General features: G+C 45.0%; 2 protein-coding genes across 2 annotated transcripts in view; both read left to right on the forward strand.

Moving 5' to 3' along the window:
• Positions 1–5,547, forward strand: part of SNRNP40 (small nuclear ribonucleoprotein U5 subunit 40) — a 30,340-nt gene extending 24,793 nt beyond the window's left edge. Inside the window, exons 8-10 of the mRNA XM_010976104.3 lie at positions 434–495; positions 4,227–4,330; positions 5,057–5,547. Of these exons, the coding sequence (XP_010974406.1) occupies positions 434–495; positions 4,227–4,330; positions 5,057–5,106 (216 nt within the window). The 3' untranslated portion in view covers positions 5,107–5,547. The remainder of the gene's footprint in view (positions 1–433; positions 496–4,226; positions 4,331–5,056) is intronic.
• Positions 5,548–17,056: 11,509 nt separating this feature from the next.
• The window catches only part of NKAIN1 (sodium/potassium transporting ATPase interacting 1), a 39,754-nt gene continuing 38,970 nt past the window's right edge, over positions 17,057–17,840 (forward strand). Inside the window, exon 1 of the mRNA XM_031464567.2 lies at positions 17,057–17,318. Coding sequence (XP_031320427.2) covers positions 17,265–17,318 — 54 coding nt within the window. The 5' untranslated portion in view covers positions 17,057–17,264. The remainder of the gene's footprint in view (positions 17,319–17,840) is intronic.

The following is a 17,840-nucleotide window of genomic DNA, read 5'->3' on the forward strand; positions in this document are numbered from 1 at the left end:
AGTTTGTAAATATAGACTAATGTTTTTCTTTTGAGAACCCATTGAGATTCGGTTTCACTTTCTAAATCAAATTTTATTTTTTGATGGATTTGGCTTTATTTTTGTTTTACTTCCAGATAGAAAAAAATTAATGAGGAACAAGATAAATGCAGCAAAGGGAGCCTCCATTTGTAGGCAAAATTTTGTTACCAGGTCCACTCTTAATTTACTGTAAATTAAGCATTTTCTACAGTTGGTTTTTATATGGTTTGAAATACAGCAAAGCATGCTGTCTTGGGCTGTGGAATATAAGATAATTGCTGGCTATATTCTGGGGAGAATAATTAAAACTCTACTTAAGAAATTTAAAGTTTCTTAGTGATGCTATAGCCTAATAAAGATGGGTTTGGTACATTATGGTATTCATTGGATTCCTGCTTATTCATCACTATAGAATCTTCTGAGATGTTCTTGGTCACCTGATGGAAGCAAGATAGCAGCTGGCTCAGCCGACAGGTAAGGATTACTGGGTGTGAGGTAAAGAATGATGTAGCTATGCAGGTGTCTTCTCATGTTTAATACATTAAGTGCAAATACTGAGCTGAGCAGACAGAGTTATAGCTGTGCTCGGAGATGAAGCCATGTTCAGTCTGAAAGGTTTAAAGCTCGTGTAGACAAACACATCATTTCTACCCTCTTTGGATACATTTTAGACCTGAAGGGTAAAAAATTTCTTTGATTGGTGGATTCCCTTTGCCATCAAAATAAAATTCAGACTCCTAATCTGGCTTCAGTTTCCCTTATTAGATTCTTTTGCCGTGCTTCAGTTCATTCAAATGCATATTGTATGTACTTCTCCCCCACCGTCAACACAATGCTTCCCTCACTTAGAACTTTCCCTATTCTTACATCCCTTGTGCCTCCAGTCTTCTCTCTCATATCCCCTCTTCTCCATTATCCAAACTCCTATATCTCTCTAGTAACCACCTTTATATCATATCTGTAAACTTCCCTGGCCCTCTATCCCTCACCTCTTGGGCATAACTAATTGCTCTTTGCTCTGTCCTGTAGTCACACCATATACACCTAACCTTTTTTAGCATTTATTACATCTTACAGTAAGACAAACACAGTGGGAAACACCTACTGAATTATTTGTTCCTAGATGCAGGAAGTGAGTCTTAGTCATCTCTGAACCTTGACCTATTCTAAGCAGTTAGTGAATACTACATGAATGAATCCCTAGCTCAAGGATGGCAGTCAGACTTTGCCCTGCATATCAGCTCAGCTATTGATAATAGCTGTCAGTGTTGAAGATGATTCAGAGCTGGGTCTGGGTTCAATGGGAAAAGTGTCATGATTGCTAGATGAGAGGTCTGGCAGCATGTGGGTTAGGTATTTTCCAACCCTGAGCTGAATTAAAAGACTGTGAAGCTTTAACTGTCAATGTAAACTGGCTGAGGAATTAAATTATAAATGAGGAACAGAAGGGAGAGAATTCTTTGGTCAGATGATCGTAGTATTGATATGTCTATGGTGACCTATAATTGGGAGAGAGTCAGAAGTTGAATAGGGATGTCCAGGTGCCCAGGCTGTTGGGGCACAAATGTGAAATGGTAAAGAATGATGCCCTCTGAAGGCAGACCCTAGGTTTAGTCCCATTGGGAGCTGTCTTACCCCTTTTTAGCTTAATCTCATCTTCCTCTGCCTTCAGAGATTTTTCTGCTGCCTGACTGAAACAGGCACCATCCTGTAGATGTGAAGCTTTTCCTAGGCTAGGTTGGGCTTTCAGCATGTTCCATAGTCTTCTATTTGGGGCTCTAGCACAACCATAAAGAAGCCTCACTTTGGTCTGTCCCACACTTTCTGACTTGTAAACAATGTTGAACATACTTGAATATTCTATAGTCCCCCCTTTTTTTTCTGGCACATTTAATGAAAAATACAAGTATTCTGGTATTTTCTAGGGGGGAAGGGACCCAGGTAAAACAGTGGCACATTGCTGATTTGAGTGCTGGTGGTTTGGAGAGCTGCCTTGAAGAGAGAATCAAAAGAATTTTCAGTTGCCAGGTTTCTAAAGACCTTAAAAAACAGGCCTAAGGTGTCTTACATTCTGACAGTAAGAACCATTCTAAGTATTTCTGCATGATTTTCATCAGAGATGTTGTATCTTTCCCATGTAATTAAGTTTTTTAACGACACCTGCCTAGCTTTTCTTCTGAGCAGTTTGCTTCTAACATTGGGCCTTTCTGACTTTCAGTGTCCTCTCTTCCGTCTTTCCCTTCCCATGTTCATTTAAACCTCACATGTGGAAGCATGGCACTGCTCCAGCGAAAGCCTGTGTGTCTACCTGTTGAGGGTTGCCACATTTCATAGGCCACCTCGCCAATTAGCCTCAAGTCAACAAGCAGCTCTGTTACATAAGGAACCTGGTCCCTGCCGAATGTTGCCATGCCAAAACAAGGAGAGGATAAGGATTCCCTCCAAATTTAGCATCTAATTGGCAGCCATGGAGAGTGAGCCCCTGAAGTAAACCCTTGGAGATCTGGAGTTCTGCTGGCTTTTATGTGCCTGAGAAATGTATCCTTCCTTCTCAGAGAACTGCTTTTCAGCTTGGCCTGGATTTGGCAAATTTCCCCTCCCTACATGTAAATGACCTACCTCCTCATGTTCAGACATGAAACCGTTCAATAGTTCCTATCAGTGACTACAAGAAGACTGGTCAGTCTCTCTGCTATGACTGATGTTTTTAGTTTTTAGCCTTTTGAGTTCTTGTGATTCTGTTTTGATAACAAATATTTTTATTCATCATAACAATAACTGTCATTAATTCTGCATGCCAGGCACTTTGCATATATTTCATTATTTTTCTCAACCAAGCTGTGAAATCAGTATTGTCTCCATCAGTACTCCGTAACACTAAGGAAAGAGAAGCTCAGAGAAGTTAAATAAATGTCTAAGGTTACTTAGCTATTAAATAGTTGCATTGAGACTTGAACCCAGGTCTTTATGACTCCAGAACTCATACACTTTTCCAATATGCCACGTCGCCTTAGCTGGATTAATGGGGACAGTTACTTGTGCATGGCAGGAAGGAAGACAGTAGGGAAAATAGGAGCATCAGAGCCAAGGAGTCTATAGACACATAGGGCTCCTTCTTCTCTTCCACCTTGCTTGGAACTTTTATTTAGTTCCTGTGGAGCCTAGCCCTTGTGAGCTAAACAGTGTAATTAAGGAGCTCTTATTTATTTGCATCTTAGACCAAAAGTGTGATATTGTTCAGAACTAGGCATTTTATAATCAAGTACTGATGAGTGTACCCTTTCAGGTGTTGACTGAACAAAACAAATATGTAAATAACCTGTTTGAAAACCACTAGCATTTAAAATTTACCAACAGATTATCTTTGTGTCGTCATATAAAGATAATATTTATTTATTTTACCTTCATGTTAAAATCGCCCAAGCAAGGCTAAGGGTCAAAGGAACTTCTTTGGGAGGTTGGGGGCGCTGCCAAGGGTCACGAGGTGTTTGAAGATGGTAAGTGAAAGGGGAATACTGAAATGTATTAAGAGTTCTCATTTTAGTTCTGCCACTGAGCTGCTAGTAACCTTGGAAAAGTCACTTCGTTTTCTTATCTGTAAGATGAGTTTAGACTGGCTGATTTCTGTTGGCCCATTCCCATGCTACAATTTAGTGTTCTTCCCATGAATTCATTGCAAAATTTGGATCAAGTGAGTATTTGGGTTGTGTTTATATAGCCAAAATTTCCTGTCCCTTTTGAGGGCTCTGATTTGAATACAATACTAAGAAGTTCGGGTGGATCTGCAGCCTAGGCTCCCAACTTGCCTTGAGTTGGGTTACCTTTAAGACATTCCTGGATGCATATGAAGTTAACTACACATCCTAATTATAAAGGTGCTATTTAAAGAAGATTTCTGTGTGGGGTCTGGAGGAAAAACTGTTCATCTTACTTCTCCATGATCATTCCTATTTCAGAAGTTTTTGCTTGAAAATACCAGTAATGCTTATATTTTAAGCTATTTCTATTTCTCCACCCAGTTGCTCAAGGGCAGGATCCATGCCTTATTTAAAATCTGTATTCCTAGTTTCTAAAAGTCAGAACACAGTTCAGTAAATATGGAGTGAATAAATAAATGGTTGCTTCTGTTTCCCTTAAAAAGCTATGCTTCTGTGCTGCTCTCAGCTCTGGGAGGCCTTAGCCTTGTTCTTCATCATACCTTGCAGGTTTGTGTATGTGTGGGATACCACAAGCAGGAGGATTTTGTATAAACTACCGGGCCACGCTGGCTCCATCAATGAAGTGGCTTTCCACCCTGACGAACCCATCAGTAAGTCTGTCCTGACACAGGGGAAAGGGAAACTGTGGGAATCCCCCTAAAGGGACCCTGAGAATACAGAGGCAGAGTTTTATGTGAATTCCCATGCAAGCAGTCTTTACGGGGATCATTGACAGTCTCACCATTGTTCTAAGTAGTGAGAGTAAGAGCAATGATCATTTTCTTCTCAGCCTCAAAGGGAAGTTCGTTAGTCTGTTTCTAGTTCCTTTGAGTTTACTTGCTTCAGGTCTATGTTTCAATAATGTATTCAGATAAAAGAATGATGTTTCTTAATATTCAGTTATGAATTGCAACTTACACTTTATCGGCTAGCTAAACTAAATAATGGGCCTTGAATTTAAGGAGAAAATGTGCCTTCTTCCAGGGCTAAGTATAACAAGCAGAAGCACATTTATAAAATGACAACAGACGTTGATTCTTTTTTTCTAGAATTGCTGAAAAGGTCTTTTCGTAAGGTTTGACTGACAAGGGACATCAGGGTTTAGACCCTGATAGTGTAATTCCCGTAGCACGGTCTGTCCTCGTGGTTTCGAGAGGACTTGGGTTGAAAAGCCAGGCTGTAGTTTTCTGTGAATGATGTTTAGGAGGAGGGGAATTTAAGCTAAATCCAATTGCTCTTTTATACCAAAATTGCCTCTTGATATAAGAGCCCTTGAGCACCAAGTCTCCTTTAGCCTTCTTTATTTCCAGTTATCTTCTCTGTTCTTTTCACCTCAGTTCTCTCAGCATCCAGTGACAAGAGACTATATATGGGAGAGATTCAGTGAGGAGACTCCACAAGGCTGCTTGACCCTGAGACCTCAGACAGCATAAGTGGCATGAAATGATGCCCAAGCCAGCATCCTCCCTTCAGATGAAGATCAATACTAGCAAGAAAGAAGGAAGAGGTGGCCATATTCCAGCAACACATGTATCCCATTTCACCAGGATGATTAAGGCAAGCTTACAGTGGTCTCTTAAAACCACCTGCCAGATTTCAGGGACTGTTTGGTTTTTTTCTTCCCTTTTTTTTTAAATAAGTTTTCTTCAAAGAGACAGACATTGGTTGTAGTTTCCTGTTTCCTGATCCAGGCTGAAGACAGGGAATATGACTGAAATTTATTTCTTGGGGATTTTTTTTTTTAATTCAGTAACTTGTATGATATTTTCTTTCTGTGTTTCTCTGACTCATTTTGTATTAAAAGCCAAATAGATGTCTTTTTACAGGAGCCATGTGGATTGGATTTATTGCTGTCTTTTCCTTGAGGCTTCATCTCCGTAAATTTAAGCAGGGCATGATGTGGCCAGGGGATACATACAATCCTTTAAACTCCTGAGAAGTTAGTGGGATATCCTGGGCTTTTTTCTCCTCTTCTGTGTTTTCTGGTTTACTCACTCCCATGAAAATGACAGAATAATTATCAGTAACAAATACTTGTCTTCTACTAGAAGCATAGCAGTCATGAGGTGATAAATAAGGTCTGAAGAACCTGGTTCTCACATATTTTTACATGGTCTTTAATGAACAGGGTCTGTGTTTACTGTGCCTTCTACCAAAAACACTTCTCTGAGCAGCAGTACCTGTTCTGGTTTGCTGAAGTGGGCAGATTTGGGGCAGTCTCAGCTGGTAACCAACAGCATTGTCTGGAATGCTGTATAAAACTCAACTCAAAAGGAGTATGAGAAAGTTATGGTGTAACTGGACCATGATATTGTCTAAGACTTTTTTGATGATTCTGTGTATTTGTCTGTCTTTCTCAAACTAACAGGCATTAAGAAATGCTATTAGTTGCCTTCTATCCTCAAGACAGGTTGCTATCTCCCTGGGTGACTGTGCCCAACACACAGATCGGCACTGATGAACTGGGGAGTGGAGTGTGTATTTTCTGAACCTCCTATCTCAACTCAAAGGTCTTCACACCTCCAACCTGTTCTGAAAATGTTTGGTTATATATTTTTGGCTCACAAATTGAATCCTCTATCTTAAGTTATGGAAGAGAGGATAGTTTTAAGTGAGCACATGTCCAAGATTTAACTTGGACATTAATGGAGGAACTAGTGGGATGATAAAGCTGTCAAACCAGTTACTTTTAATACAGTGAATAAAGTTTAAATAAAGTACACTGGAAACAGCAATTTGTTGTTCCTGGGAGTTAAGGAAGTTTCACAGATTGTGTGATTATGCTTAGATTGGGTCTTACGGAATGAGTAGGACTTTGGGACTTTGCCAGGTGAACAAAAAACATGTGCATTCCAAGAAACGGCAGGCACAAGCTTGAAAGTTTGGTGTGTTTCATGAACCAAAAGAACTTCAGCATGGTTAGCAGCGGGGAGCAGCAGATAGTAAAGTTGCAAAATTAAGTAGGAGCCAAATCCTGGAGAGCATGTACTTTATGTAATGTATCCTGTAGGTTGAGGCTTCCTAAAGTGTATTCCACAGCATACCATTTTCCTGGTATGTTAGATATGTTGGGGCATAAAGATCTCATGCTCAAATAAGTTCAGGAAAGACTGGGTTAAATAAAGTGAAACCGGTTTCTTTATTGCAGGAATGCTTAGAACCTTAACTATACTAAGTATAGTGGGATCTTCGAAGGGAATGGTGATTCAGATTTTAGGCCTGAGCAATAATTATATATATATATATAATTATATATATATATATAATATATATATATATATATAAATGGTTATGCCTTTAACCAAAAGAGATCTGGCCAAAGATGGTTTGCAAGCCACTTTTCACACCTCTAGCACAATCATAGGTTACTTCCTAATCCCTTATAAACACCTGGTCTACATACCTCAGAATTAGTCCAGTCCCCTTCACCCACCCTCATCTTTTCTTGGCTAGGGGTAAAACAAGGCTTGAACCTTGACACTGCATTTTTAAAAGCTTACCAGTCCCTTGAGAAGTTGGCAATGATTGGGAAGAACCAGCGTCCTGGAGAAGGGCTTTCCTCTAACCTCAGCCTTTTCACTCCTCCCAAGTGCCTTCTTCAAAGGAGGGTAGAAGCCATTAGCAGGAAATAGTGCCACTTAGAATTTGTAGGGAATAGAGGCCCTAGCCTGGGGAATATAAAACATCCCCAGAGGGTGCACATTGTATCCTCACTTTGGGAGAGATAGATTGCTCCCCAATGAGTAATGGCATCTCTGGTTTTCAGTTAATTTCCCTTTGTGACTTACACAGTCTCTGGCACTTAGTACTGCTGGCACTTAAAGAGCCAGGTCTTTTTTTCCGCTGGGTGGTTGAGCTTTGTGAGCTGAATGGTCAAGGAGGTGGATTTGGACGGGTCAAGGCTCTTATTTGAGTTGTTTCTTCACAGCAGAGCTACAGAGTTGTTTGTTCCTGGTAGACCTAAAGTCTACTGCTTGTTAATATCTCATAGTGTGTGGATGGGAAATTGAGGTAAGAGAGCCCTGAGCGATTTGGGGCTGCAGGCAGTTGAGCCTTAGGGAAAGGCCCTTTGGGGTAGGACAGGATCTGCTCCTTCCAGAAGACTTTAGGGCTTGACAGCTGTGTCCCAGGACAGAAGGAGGGGCCAGACTTAAAAGCCTCTATTCCTGTGGGACCGGATGAAGCCAAGTCTGACCTCTGAGCCTGCCTTCTGGTCAGTTGTCTCTATACCCCAGACCCATAGTGATCCTTCTTTGGAGAAGCTCCCCATGGGTGCTTCCGCTGTCCACATCAGGCCCTGAGCTATCCCAAACTCCCTTTTTCTCAGCTTCAACTTCTTTTTCTCACTTGCCTCTGCAACTCAACCTACGCTTTTAGATTCTTCTTTACTGTATATCCTCTAAAGCACTAGTTCTCAACTCTGCAGTTTTGCTGCCCCAGGGGCATTTGGTAATGTCTGGAGACATTTTTGATTGTCACAGCTGGAGGGATACTATGTACATCTAGTGAGTAGAGGCCAAAATGCTCAAAGAAGCAGGTACTCTAAAATGTCATTAGTGATGCTGTTGAGAAACCCTGCACTACAGCAGTGATTCTCAAAGTGTGGTCTCTGGAACAGCAGCATTAGCATCATCTGAGAATGTGCTAGAAATGTAAACTCAAGAGCCCTCCCTGACACCTACTGAATCAGAAGCTAGGGAACGAAGTGTTCAGCGTTCTGTTTTCAGAACACTTCCTCGAGGTGATTCTGATGCAAGTTTGAGAACCACTGCTCTACAGACTCAGAGGGTCCTAGGGAGGCCACAGAAGCTTCTCCTGTATACTCAGTAATAGTTGTCCTTAACTATTTAATTGTTCTTTTTGGCTTACATGCTTTATATCACTTGTCACATTGAGGGGCAACAGGTTCAAAGAGGAGAAGTAACACTGAAGATCAACCAGCTCATAAGTAGCAAAGCCAAGACATAAACCTAGCTGGAGTTCTTACCCCATCTCCACAACGTAGGCCTTGGTGGCTCTTAATCTTGAATGCACATTCGAAGTACCTAGGGAGGCTTTGAAAATTCTGATGCTTGCATCGTACCCCAGACCAACTAAATCGGAATCTCTGGGGTGAAAATCAATATTTTTTTAACATTTTTTATTGATTTATAATCATTTTACAATGTTGTGTCAAATTCCAGTGTAGAGCACAATTTTTCAGTTACACATGAACATATATTCATTGTCACATTTTTTTCTCTGTGAGCTACTATAAGATCTTGTATATATTTCCCTGTGCTATACAGTATAATCTTGTTTATCTATTCTACAATTTTGAAATCCCAGTCTATCTCTTCCCACCCCCTCCCCCTTGGCAACCACAAGTTTGTATTCTATGTCTGTGAGTCTATTTCTGAGCATCAGTATTTTTACAGCTTTCTCAGGTGATTGCAATGTGCAGTCAAAGTTGAGGACCCAGGTGGTAGCCATGGCTATAACTATAGCCAGGGGGGCAGCATGAAGCCAGATGGGCTTCTCCTGGCACCCCTTGGCTCTCAAGAAAACCACTACTATGACATGCGGTCTGTGAGAACTTAAGAACGCTTCTCCCAATGCCCACGACTGAGCTGAAACATGAGTTTGGCCAGGAGGCAGGGGTTGATCCACTGTGTTCATCTCTGCCTGATTGACTGTGGGGCTTTGTGCAGAAAAATGACCTCTAACCTTCCTTCAAAGCCCCAAGTATAGCATCCAAATGTTCTAGAACTGGAAAAGGCCTTACAAGTACTTCAGTCATCTAGTCCAACTTCGTTTTATGGAAGGGGAAACTGAAAGGAGATACAGTTTTCCCAAGGTCACATGCATATTAAGTTAATGGTTTCGCTCATTCAAGAAACATTTATTCAACAGGCCTCTGTGGCAGGCCCTGTGCTGGGCTCTGAGAATACAGAAATGACTGAGTCATAGCCTCATCTTTGGAGGATCACAGGGCAGAATAGTGGGGAGAGAAACAAAAATCAGGGCTTCCCAAACTTTTCCCTATAAGTGCCTTAATGGCAGAGGAGAATGAACTGGGGCAGAAGGAGGGAGTCCTGAAATTAATAACTTGCAAATCTTACCTTGGATCTATAAAATGTATGATTCTCCACTCAACTTTTCAGTTTGATAAGTTTCAAACATAAACATTAAAAAAATTGAAAGATTAATGTAGTGAATATGTTCGTTTCATCTAGATTCAGTAATTCAATAGTCTCTCTTTCACACACACACATACATATATAACTTTCAATGACTATTGAAGGTAAGATGCAGACATCATAATTCTTTACTCCCAAGTACTCTTAAATACTCCAGCAGGTATCTGTCTCCTAAGAACATTCTCTTTCATAGCCACAATACCATTACCACACCTAAGAAAATTAACAATTCCATAATACCATCTAATGATCATATTAAGATTTCCCCAATATTAAAAAAAACTTTACAGCTAATTTTTCAATCTAGAATCAATGAAGTTTTATGCATTTGGATGTTCTGTCTCTCTAGTGTCTCTTAATCTAGAATATTTTCCCATACCTTTTTTCCCAGTGAAATTGGCTATTTAAATGTGTGGGATTTTGTATGCTGCTTCATAATACAGCTGTGCTTGTTTTACATTAATAAGTGTTTTAAACGACTGAGCACCGAGTAAAATTGACACTCCAGGAAGATGTACCACATTTATCTGTGCTTTGTGTCTTCTCATGTACTGTTTTAGAAACAGATACAAATAAGCAATTCAAATTCAATCTAATACACACTGTCAGAGGTATACCTCCAAACTGGGAGGCAGTGCCTAAGGAGAAGTTAGAGAAAGTTTTACTGAGGAAATGACACTTCAGGTGAATCTTAAAAGGAGATTGGAAACTGGAGAAAAGAGGAGCTGGGAGGGGGAGTAAGTGCAGTCTAAGTAGTGGGAAAAACATGGACAACTTCACAGATCACCAAAACTCCTGGTGTGATAAAAAATGACACACAGCATGTGGTGATGGTAGCAGCATGTTGAGGGGAGTGACAGATGAGTAGGAACCTTGGAAAGTGTTGGAGCCATATTGCAAATGGTCTAAAAGCCAAGTGGGCAGCTTTGGGCTTCGTTTTATGGAAAGGAAGCCAGCAAAGTTCTCTCGGTACTCAGCACAGGAGTCAACCACACCTAGGATGTTTTTGATTCTGGGGAAGCCTCAAAGTACAGAGCCAAGACAAGTGGATGGTAAGAAGGCTGATTTACACTCAACAAAGAAAGCAGCTGAATCGGAGCTGTCCACACGCAGAATGGTAGAGAGGTCCTCCTCTCTGGAGTGGCCAAGCAGAAGCTGGATGACCATTTGATGGGAATGCCTGTGTGGTATTGATTTAGAGGGTTAGAGCTGCTCATCAGAGTCCCCAAGGAGAATATTTTTATAATACCTATAACCAGGTCCCACCTGCAGAGATTTTGCTGGAGTTGAGCTGGTGTGGGGCCCTGATTCAGATGCAGGTGGTCTACACACTAACCTTCGGGAGCCACTTGGTTAGAGGACCTCTAAGGTCTTTTGCAACTCCACTATTCTATGATTTTACATGCCATTTACCTCGGCCTCTAAGATAGTAGTTTTAGGATTCAGTGAATTGTTTGCTGTGAAAGGACGTCTGGGTGAGGGCTTATGGAAAATAGGGATGAGGAGCCAGCAGGAGGTTGAGAATCCTATCAGGGCATTTGGGACCTGCTGGAGGGGCCAGGCCAGAGCTGACTCCATCTGTCTTCCGATCCCCAGTTGGCCCTTGGGCCAGCCCAGTGCAGCATAACAAAGGCCCAGGCAAGTATGGTGCTGATTGGAGAAGGCTTCCTGCCATCTCTCAATGTCCCCAGCTCAGCTCACCTGAGGACAGACTTTAACTGAAAGCCCATGTGGCCCCTAAGGGCCAGTGAGAAGGGAGATTTGTCTTGGCTGTCAGCGGAGTCTGTGCTAAGGATCCTGAACCCAGACAAGGAGAGTCAACTTTCTACAGGCTTATCTGCCATCAGAGCTGTTTAGGGCTTCCTGACCATTCATATATGCCCTGTTCTATCCTCTTCCTTTATTCTCAGCCATTCTTTCTTATCAGAGTTTTTTTTTATCATTTTAAAATTTGAAGGAAGTTGGTTGGAGAGGGGTGATGGCAGGAAGGGGGCAATAGGCAATAAAAAGTATGTGCAGAAATTAAAGAGAAGGGGTCATAGCTCCTGAATGCACCTTGCCTTTAAACGCTTCTGTGTCTGCACTTCTTGTTCTGTCTGGCAGCCTATGTTGTAGTCATCTTTTCTCTGAAGTTTCCCTTACTACCTATTCCCAAGCAGTTAGCCATTCTTTCCATCACTTGGTTTCTGTACCTCACAGTCACTATGCCATTCTGTGTATCATTCATATCTGTTTATATGTTCTGTCTCTCCCACAGGCCCAAGAGTCACAAACTCAGATGGCATCAGGGCCCAGAGAGGAAAGGCAAATGGGTGAAGCTGCTGGGTTTAGAGAAGTAAGCAGTGAACGATGTCACATTGTTGGCCGGTGTGCTAACCCCCAGGCTTTTAGCCCAGGGATTCTCAGAGGCACCTACCCTCTTCATCTTTGGTTCCAAAGCTCCTAGCTCAGTGCCTGACACAGTAATGGAACTGACCCAGAGGTCTTGAGATCCAGCTCTGCCCTTACTGTGCTGTGTGACATTACAGAACCCACTCAACCTCTCTGCTCTTCAGATTCTCCCTTTATGTCTCCCCTCTTCAAAAAAGGCACCTTGCAGATCATCTAGGCCAGTGGTTTTTGCACTGTTCCTGAGGGACCTGGGATTGAGGTGCTATCTGGGGACTGTCACAGGATGGGAGGGCAGACTGAGACAGCAGCTCGCCAGTCCTCTTTCTCCACACAACCAGAGCAGTTCACTGGTTTTTCAGTTCTACAGATGTGTGATTTCTTTTGAAGAGAAGCGTCTGCTGCTAAAAAAGAAAAATTTGAAAACTGTAAGGAATGCAGTAGGCATGGTATAGGTAAAGTAGTTCTGCCTGGATTCAAATCCTGATTCTGCCACTTCCTTGTTGTATGACCCTGGGCAAGTGATCTAACCTCTTAGAGCCTCAGTTCCTTCACCTAGAAACTGGGTAGTGATAACAGTACCCACTTCAAAAGGCTTTTGTGAGGCTGAATGAGTTAATGCATTGAAGTTGCTCAGAATAGTGTCTGGCACAGAATGCTTAAGAGATGTTAGCTACCGTGATAGAATGAGGTCTTTGTCCCTCTCCCTGGCACAGAGCTCCTGAAACTCTTAGGAAGTCCCCAGTGATAGGAGTGTGTCTTATTTATGAGTCCCTTTGATCACACCTGAGGTGACTTAGGATGGGACCCCTAGACAGACTCAAGATGCGACTGATCACCAGAAAGACCAAGTGAGTGGAAGAATGGAAACTTCTAGCCCCTCCTACTGAGCTCCAGCTGGAGACTGAGCTGTGTAACAGCTCTGGAACACTGAGATCCAGAGCACCTTCCTGGCTGATGAACTGGCTGGGAGGGTTGTGCACCCCAACTCCACAGAGACAGGAGTGTCCAGGCCCTTTCCAGACCTCACCGTATGTACTTCTTCATCTGGCTGTTGATTTGTGTCCTTTCTAATAAACCAGTAAAGGTGAGTAAATTACCTTCCTGAGTTCTGTGAGCTGTTCACAAGCAAATTATCCTACCTGAAAAGGAGGTCGTGGGAACCCCCAGTTTATAGCTGGTTGGTCAGACGTAGGGGTGGCTGGAGATTTGCAACTAGCACCTGAAGGGGAGGCAGTTTTGAGGGTACTGAGTCTTTAAGCTATGGGTCTATGCCAACTGTGCGTAGTTAGTGTCAGAATTGAATTAAATTGTTGAACAACCAACTGGTGAAGAATTGGTTGGAAAACACCCCAGGAACTATTATTAGTATGCTCAGCCCTCAAACTTGGAAGGAGAAATTAATAGGTGTAACATTTCTGCTATCTTACGAGTGAACTTTCTCAGAAGCCTTCAATGTTTTAACCCATAGAGGGACTAGTGGTAGAAGATTCAGACACTGACTGGGCTTGGTTTAAGGCAAGGGAAGAACTTAACACCTCATAAATTTCTCTTCACTTCAGCAGCTCCTAATGCGCCTCTCTCTAGGGCCAAGCATGCTCCTGCCTTCTCACTCAGGAAGTGTGGGTATGTTCTGAATCATCTGTCCTTTATTTCTAAATCCTGCTTCATTTCCCCCACGTTCTTTCCCTAGTCCAAGGCTGAGTCATCTTTTTTGTTGACTCCTTTAAGCCCTCCTGACATCATCCTTAGCTCCTAACACCCACAACTTCTTGCCAAAGATGCTTCTATCTGTTCCTACAATTAGATAGCCTTCCCCCTTAGAATCCTGGACTTCCGGGTGGTAAAGAGAGCACGAGGTATGCTAGGGCCCAGGGCAGGAAGATCATTCTTTCATCACGCATTTGCTGACTCCTGACATGATCCAAGCCTTCTGGGATACAGAGATGATATATGACACAGTTGCTGTCCTCACAGAGCTCACAGTCAACTGGCAGAAACAAAATCAGACAAGTAAAATAAATCCTAGTAAAAGCTCTCCTGGATGTAGCACAGACCACATGTGATCCCAAAAGAGGGGCTCCTCCTTGAAGTCACAGTGTTAAGGAAAACCTGGCGAGTGGGGAAGTAACAGGAGAGCTGAGATTTGAAATGTGAATGGGAGCTCTCCAGGCTAAGAATTTGGATGGGAGATACCTTCTAGACAGAACAACATGTGCAAAGCATGGAAGTGAGAGATGGCATGGTACATGTGTGGTGTGGGCAGGACTTCGACTAAATGGAATGACCAGGGCAGAGGCTAGTTCTGCTGAGGTCAGACAAGCCATCATCCCTGGTCCCATAGGCCAGACAAGAGTGAGTTAGCCTGGCCTTGGAACAGGGTGTCACAGGCATGATGTGATACAGCCAGGTGCCTGGCAAGGGATGGTAACAGCCCCAGTGGAATCCACTCTTATTATTAAGATTAAATGAGATAGTATATGTTAAGTGCCTGGCTCAGAGTAAGCACTCAACAAATGGGAGCTATTAATGTTATTATTACTGAATTGCATTGTTAGCGTCACAGAGGGAACTGGCAGACAGTCTGTCTGGAAGAGGCCCCAAAGAGGATCTGCTAGAAAACTTACATCTGGGCTGAGTCCTTGTGGGACTGGTTCTTCTTACTCTTTTGTAAGAGAAAGTCTTTTGGGAAACAGACTCTTTGGGGAATCTGATGAAACCTGTGGACCCTCTCCCCAGAAAAAGACACATCTGCTCAGATGAAGCTTTGCATATTATTTCAGGGACTTCACAGACTCCTGGAGGCCTGTCTAGTCATGGAACCTGGTTAGACACAGCTGTCACTCGCCAAGCATGGCTGAGAAAGTTCCCACTGTTATCTCAGCTTATTCCAAGTGAAAACCAGCTCACGTAATTTCAACTCTACCAATATTCTGTGTGTTTTAAAATTCCAAGTGGCATGCTGGTGAGTGGGTGGAGGGGGGAGACCAGTGAAGAGACCACTCTGCTAGTCCAGGGAGAAGACAACGGCTGCCTTCAGGGGTGGGTGTCCTCTGCAGGCCCGCAGGGCCCTCCCTGTGCTTGGTTTAATGCTCCGCTGTGTCTTCATTCCTAATGAGCCTTAAGGAGCCATGCATTTTCATTTTGCATTGGACCTCACAAATTATGTAGCCACTCCAAGGAGAAAAAATCATGCATCTGAGTGCTCACTATGTAAGCAGCATACAAGTGGCAGTGCTGGAACTACAACCCAGGCTGCTTGGGTCCAGAACCTTGGGTTGTAATACCATACTGCCTGCTGAGTCCAGAGGGCTAGAGAGAGTGAGGAGGAAGGGAAAGAATAAAAAATGTTGTTTCTTCTACCATATCACTGTTCTCCACTCCTCTGCCACTCCTTCCCGCCTTCTCAGTATCAATGCCATGTCCACAAGGAGGCCTTCCTGGTCTCTAAATCTGAATTATGGCCCCCTTAGTCTTTTACTCTTTGTTATCCTTTAAGGCACACATCAGAATTTGTCGTCATGTATTTGCATATTTTCTGGACAATCCCTCACTAGACTGTTCTCTCAGTGAGTGCAAAAACTGGTTCATCCCCTTATCCCCAGTGGAGAGCCTGGTACATAGTAGGTATTTCATAGATATTAGCTGGAAGATAAGTTCATAGAATGTCATGACGAGTCAAATGAGATAGAAAAGCCCGGAGGATGACGCAAGGATTCCCACCTGAGTGATGCTAATCATCAAGATGACTGTAAGAAGTTAGGAGTCGGGTTGAGATGATTAAATGGATTTGAGATGTGTTTGGGAGCTTGGGTGCTTTTGGGGGGAGGGGGTGTTTTGGAGAAGGCAGTCTTCTACTGGCCAGCCCTTCCTAACTCCTTCCCCAATGCAACCTGGGTTAGGGGCTGGCCACAGCCCCCCGGGCAGAACTTTGCCACCAGGCATCTCATGCTCCTGCCCCTGAGAGCCTGCCTGTTCCCTGGACTGGGAAGCTCAGTGGGTTCTGGAACAGCGCTCCTGTTCTGGATCATAGGGCCCCCAGGGGTGTGTATGCAGTGGAGGCTCAATAAAGGCCAGCAGAAGGAAAGAGGGAAGGAAGACAAGGTGGCCAGGCACTCAGGAGGGAGGCTGGGGTGGGGAGTAGACCTGGGAACTGGAGTGGAAATAGGGGGTCGAAGTTGGAACCGCATGGCCCTAGAGACAAGGTGGACAGAGGAATGTGCCGGCACCCTCAGGAGGCCAGGTACAGAGCTAAGTGCTTTATTCACGGAACTGCATTTCATCTTTGCGGCAACACTGAAGCGGTCATTATTATTCCTACTTTGTTAAGGAAACTGAGGCCCGGAGAGGTGATGTGATTTGCCCAAGGTCACACAGCGAGTGAGCTGTGAAGTCTGGATTTGACCCAGAGCTATCAGTCCCCAAGCCTTCACTCTTCTCACTTCACTCCCTGACTCTTGCCCCTGTTCTCCGCTTCTCTACCCCTTCTCCCCTCCCTTCTGCTCCCTCGGCCGCCCCGCCCCACCCCTCTCCTCCCCTCTCCTCCCTCTTTCCCTCCCTCCCTCACTGCCGCGGCGGCGGAGCCACGTGGTGGGGCCGGGGAGCCGCGGCCGCCGAGCTCCCGGGCGGCTGCCCCAGCTGGGCAGTGCTGCTCTGCGCTGCGCCGCGCTGGGTACCTGCGCTCCCCGCTCCCCGCCAGCCGCCCGGGGGCAGGAGGCGCGCCTGGCGGCCGGCCGGCCAGACAAAGGAGGCGCGGCGCGGCAGAGCCAGAGCGCGGGCGGACAGACCATGGACTCAGAGCGCGAGCGGCCGGCCCCAGCCCTGAGAAGCCGGCGCTCCCGGGCCCGGCCCTAGGCGCCCGGCCCCGCCGCCTGGGGCGCACAGCGGGGAGGACGCGGAGCCCGCGCGTCGCAGAGGAGGCGGCGGCCGCCGAGCTAGAGGGGCGCCGCGGCGGACGGCGCGCGCGGCCCCCGGAACCATGGGCAAGTGCAGCGGGCGCTGCACGCTGGTTGCCTTCTGCTGCCTGCAGCTGGTGAGCGCCGCGCGCCCGGGCGGCCAGGCCGGGTGGGGTGCGGCGGGGCGGGGTCCTGGGGCGTGCGGGTGGGGTTGTGTCTCTGTGTGTGTTGGGGGCGAGCGCCCGGAATGAGGGGGGGGTGTCTGGAGTCACGGAGCGGACGGGCGGAGCCTGCTTCTGCTGGCCGGGCTGTCTCTTTGTGTGCGCTTCTCTCCCGGCGCTCCTCGGTCCCCGAGTGTGTCCTGTGCGCAAGTCCCCGGCCGCCCCGCGCCTGGGGCTCCACGCGTCTGGCCCGCACTGTATGAGTGGCCTCCTGCTAGGGGGATGCGCCGTGGGACTGTGGCTCGCTGGGGCTTGGGGGTGTGTCCGATGCTGGTGTGTTGATCCGATGAGGTCCCTGCCCTGTGTTTTCCTCTAGATAACTCGTTTGCGTGGGTCTCTGCCTCTGGTCTCCGCCCCTGTGAATGTTTCTCACAAAAGTCTCTGCTCCTGTGTGTGTCTCTCTCCGGGTTTCTCCTTGCTATGTCTCTAGATCTCTGA

The sequence above is a fragment of the Camelus dromedarius genome, chromosome 14 (genome assembly GCF_036321535.1).
Source record: "Camelus dromedarius isolate mCamDro1 chromosome 14, mCamDro1.pat, whole genome shotgun sequence".
Classification (NCBI taxonomy): domain Eukaryota; kingdom Metazoa; phylum Chordata; class Mammalia; order Artiodactyla; family Camelidae; genus Camelus; species Camelus dromedarius.